This window comes from Anticarsia gemmatalis, chromosome W (genome assembly GCF_050436995.1).
Source record: "Anticarsia gemmatalis isolate Benzon Research Colony breed Stoneville strain chromosome W, ilAntGemm2 primary, whole genome shotgun sequence".
NCBI classification, from domain to species: Eukaryota; Metazoa; Arthropoda; class Insecta; order Lepidoptera; family Erebidae; genus Anticarsia; species Anticarsia gemmatalis.
Window position 1 is genome coordinate 5225270 of NC_134775.1, and position 4806 is coordinate 5230075.

The window sequence follows — 4806 nt, forward strand, 5'->3', positions numbered from 1 at the left end:
TCATTTCATTTGTATGCATCTTTCTTTCATTCGTCTTTTTCATTGCCCAACACTCAGATCCGTACATGACAACAGGTCTGATGACCGTTTTGTAGATTTTCCCCTTGAGCTTAAGAGGCATTTTGGGGTCACACGTTGTACCAGAGACCTGTCGCCATTTCATCCAGCCAGCATTTATCCTATTATTCACGTCTCGGTCAATTTCGCCGTCGCTCTGAATGAGGGAGCCAAGGTACTTAAAATCGGAGCATACTGGCAGGGAAACGCCATTTAGAGCAATGGGGGAGAAGTTTGAGGGACCACCAAAGTCGCAGTAGAGGTGCTCGGTCTTAGTTCGGCTGATCTTTAGTCCAACCTTCTCCAACCTTTCCCGCCATTGCTCGAGTCTGCTCTGTACTCCGGCTGCATCTTCTCCAACAAGTACAATGTCGTCGGCGAACAACATGCACCAAGGTGCCTCTCCTTGGATTTCGGCGGTTAAAGCGTCCAAGACAAGAAGAAACAGAAATGGGCTTAAAGCCGACCCTTGGTGCAAGCCTACAGCCACACTGAACTTGTCAGTTAACCCAGCTTCGGACCGGACGTGAGTACTAGCACTTTCATACATCGAACATACAATCCTTACATACTGCTCAGGCAGATTCTTCTTTCTCAAAGCCCACCACAAAACTTTACGAGGCACTCGGTCATAGGCTTTTTCAAGGTCGATGAAGACCATGTGCAGGTTGTTATGCGCATGTTTAAATTTTTCGCACAACTCGCGTATTGCGAATATTGCGTCTGTTGTGCCCCGTCCTGGCATAAAACCAAATTAGTTTTGGGTTACCTCGCACTCTTCTCTTATTCCTTTTTCTATCACTTTCTCCCAAATTTTCATACTATGTGACATGAGCTTTATTCCTCGGTAGTTGTTACATTCTTGTGCATCTCACTAAGAAGAAGAAAACCAATTGGTTTTGGGTTACCTCGCACTCTTCTCTTATTCCTTTTTCTATCACTTTCTCCCAAATTTTCATACTATGTGACATGAGCTTTATTCCTCGGTAGTTGTAACATTCTTGTGCATCTCCTTTGTTTTTGTAAATAGGCACCAGTGTACTGTTGCACCACTCATCCGGTATAATCTCTTCCTGTAACAACATGTTGAAGAATAAAGTCAGCCACTTACATCCATCCTCTTTCAGAAACTTCCATACTTCAGATGGTATGCCATCTGGACCAACTGCTCTGCCGTTTTTCATGCTCATTACAGCCTTTCTTACTTCATCTATATTTACTTCCCTTATCATTCCTAAGTTCATCGGTACTTCTTCTGCTTCCTTGCTCCAATCATTCTCTTCATTCATTAACTTTTCAAAATACATCTTCCAGCGTCCTTTTATATCCTCATCGGCAGTTAAAACTTTTCCACTCTCATCTTTTATGCATTTTATTTTCCTAATGTCCCTTCCATTCATTTCTCTAGCTTTAGCTAACCGGTATAATTGCTTTTGTCCTTGGGGAGTTTCTAAGGATTTATATAGGTTGTCTTGGACTTTGCCCCTTGCAATAGCCACAGCTTTTTTAGCTTGTTTCTTACTTTCATTATACACCTGGCGTTTTTCCTCTCTCATAATGGGGTTACATATGTCCACACTTTTCCAGTCTTTAAATGCATCCTTCTTCTCTTTCAGTGCCCTTTGTACCTCTTCATTCCACCACCATGTATCTTTATCAATCATTCCTTTCCCTTTGCTCTCACCAAAAACATTCTTCCCCACACTCCTTACACAAGAAGTCATTTCATTCCAGCATTCATTAGCGGATTTTTTCCGTATACCATCTTCCATGCCTATCATTTTTTCTGTCACTCTCTTCTGAAATTCATCCGCACATTCTTTCTTTTCTAACATAAACCATTTCGTTTTCTGTAGAGGTTTTGGTCTACTTTTCGCTGTTTTCAGTTTTATACATACCTTTAGGAGCATTAACCTATGTTGGGACACAAGTGGCTTCCCAGGTATGACTTTGCAGTCCTTGGCCGTGCTAAAGCTATTCCTTCTGAGCAAGAAGTAGTCGATCTGGGTGCTATGCGGACCACTTTTGTAAGTGATAAGATGTTGGTCCAATTTTTGAAAAAAGGTGTTTGCTATGGCCAGATCAAAAGCAGAAGCAGCTTCTAGCAGTGTTTCCCCTTCACGATTCCGTTGACCAAAACCCCACCCCCCATGTATTCTTTCATACCCTACATTCGCTCTCCCTACATGTCCATTAAAATCACCTCCTATGTAGATTTCTTCACTCTGTGGGATACTCATTACTACCATATCAAATTCCTGCCAAAACTTATCTTTCACTACTTCATTACATCCCACTTGAGACGCATATACACTCATAACATTTAGCACTACACCTTTTATCATAACTTTAACTTACATAATTCGATCATTCACTCTCTTTACATCCGTCACGCATTCTTTCAGTTTTCTATCTAACACCACACCCACTCCATTCCTTTTACCATCACTTCCAGTATAATAAAATTTATATCCTTCTCCAATCTCTCTAGCTTTCGTGCCTTTCCACTTCGTCTCTTGCAGTCACGCTACATTTATTCGCCTCCTGTTTAAAACATCGGCAAGCTCTCTACCTCTTCCAGTCATCGTTCCTACATTCCAACTCGCAATCCTCATTCTTACATCGCCACGGACTCGCTTCTTACGTTGCATCCGTCCCTGATGCAACAACCCTCGTCCATTTCTCGCAGGCGCCGGGTGCTGCGCTTGCGCGTCGCCTCGGGGGAACGCCCTAGTCCTATCGCATCTATCATACATTGAATCCATGTTGAAGGGATTTGGCTGATATTTTTATAACCGGCCGCCTGCCTGACGTCAACCCTCCTTGCGAATCCTACAGTACAACAGGAGTATGGGAGGGAAATTGAGCTAGTGGTGAAGGATGCGGGGTAATGGTTGAGGAATATGGGATGAAGGCGGGGGGGGGGGGGACTGGACACTGCAGCTGCGGAGAGGAGAATGGGTAGGAGCTGCAGTGGCTCGGGTAGGACGGGGTCGCATGCCCGTATGCTTCTTTCCTATGGTCGGACAGATCCATAGGTCGAGGCACCCCTGGCCAATGAAAGAGACGAACATAATAATAATAATAAGCCCGCAGGGCACCTCGAGGCGAGGTGACGGGGAGTTGCGACCCCGCGGTACCTGAGTGCTCCAGGGGGAAGTCACCCTTCCTCATCTCCGGCTTGCCTTAGTTGGCTGGTCGGAGTGAAAACTGACGTCTGTTTGTGTGAGTGTAGTGCAAGCTCCGGTTATGTGTTGAATCGTTTCAGGTTGGGCGTTGCATCTGCGGCATTTGTCATTCGTTGCAGTAGGATCTTTAATTATGTATTTTCTATAGTTCTTTGTGTTAATTATCTGGTCTTGAATTGCTATCATAAAGCCCTCAGTTTCAGGGAAAAGATTACCTATATCTAGCCATTTATTTGACGCTATCTTATCTATGTGTATTTGTTCCAGGTCGTGTGGGTGTCGTCCGTGAAGGGTTTTCTATGCCCTGTGTTTGTGGATCAATTTGATTTGGGTTTAGTGTATTTGTGTTTTCCGAGAGATTTCATGGAGTGTAATTGTGGTCATTGTGTGTGATAGCTTTATGAATGTTGCTTGTGAGTGCTTTTGAGTGCTTTTGTGTGAAAGAATGTTCTAAGATTGTGTATGCCTCTGCCCCCCTGGTGCCTTTTGATTGTGAGTCTTTCTATTGCAGATTTTGGATGTAAGTTTTTGTGTTTTGTTAGTGTGGTGCGTGTTGTTCTTTCTATCTGCTCAATGTCTGTTTTAGTCCATTTTATTATGCCGAATGAGTATGTCAGTATTGGTATTGCGTAAGTGTTTATTGCTTTTGTAAGGTGTTTTCCTGTCAGTTATGTGTTGCAGATCGCGTGTGTTCTTCTTTTGTACTCTGTAGTTAGTGTTTCTTTGATTGCTGTGTGATCTATACCTTTGAGTTGTTTGTATCCTAAGTATTTATATAGGTCTGTGGGTTGCATTGTTGTTATTGTGTTCTCATTGTCTATTTCGTAATCTCCAGGCCGTATCTTGCCCCTCACTATGTGTACAGTTTTGCATTTGTCTAAACCAAATTCCATTTTAATGTCTTTGCTGAATCCTGCTATAATGTCTATTAGTTTTTTGATTTCTTTTTCATTTTTAGAGTAAAGTTTTTTGTCATCCATATAAATTAAATGTGAAATAGTTGTGTCGTCTGTGTTGTGTTTAAGGCAGTAACCGGCTTGGGTTGCGTGTAGCATGTGTGAGAGTGGGTTTAGGGCAAGGCAAAGCCATAGCGGGCTTAAGGAATCACCCTGATACATTCCCTTCCTAATGTTTATGGGTCTCGTTGTAATTGTGTTGTTTGGACTATTTAATTGCAAAGTGGTCTTCCATCCACGCATTATATTTTGTAGGAAATTTATTATTTTTGTGTTTATCTTGTAGATTTTAAGTACTTGTAGCAGTCAAGAATGTGGAATGCTGTCAAATGCTTTTTTATAATCGATGTATGTGCAATGTAAATTTCTGTTTTTGGAGGTAGCGTGTTTGTGAATAGTGGAGTCAATAACCAATTGTTCTTTGCATCCCATATGGCCCCGCCTACATCCCTTCTGTTCTTCTGCTATAATGTGATTGTCTTCTATGTGAGTGGTGATTTTTCTGGTTATCGCAGACGTGAGAATTTTGTATATGGTAGGTAAACATGTTATGGGTCTATATTGAGGTGGTTGCGAAGAGTGATAGCTTTTTGGGAGCATGTAAG

At 42.3% G+C, this 4806-nt stretch overlaps 1 protein-coding gene across 1 annotated transcript; it reads right to left on the bottom strand.

Annotated features, from left to right (window-relative positions):
- Positions 1–345: 345 nt before the first annotated feature.
- LOC142985856 (uncharacterized) lies at positions 346–2822 on the bottom strand. Its single transcript, XM_076134099.1, has 3 exons — positions 2679–2822; positions 966–2282; positions 346–408 (listed from the first exon to the last, which is right to left on the bottom strand). The coding sequence occupies exons 1-3, from the start codon at positions 2820–2822 to the stop codon at positions 346–348; spliced, it is 1524 nt and encodes a 507-aa protein (XP_075990214.1).
- Between the last annotated feature and the right edge of the window lie 1984 nt (positions 2823–4806).

Bases quoted from the DNA above. Each gene is read 5' to 3' on its own strand.
- LOC142985856 (XM_076134099.1), bottom strand. From the start codon at position 2,822: ATGGATTCAATGTATGATAGATGCGATAGGACTAGGGCGTTCCCCCGA. The intron at 2,283-2,678 runs GTAAGAATGAGG...AGTATCCCACAG, and splicing joins AGAAGCGAGTCCGTGGCGAT to AGTGAAGAAATCTACATAGG. The intron at 409-965 runs GTAACCCAAAAC...TTGTTGGAGAAG, and splicing joins GAATAAGAGAAGAGTGCGAG to ATGCAGCCGGAGTACAGAGC.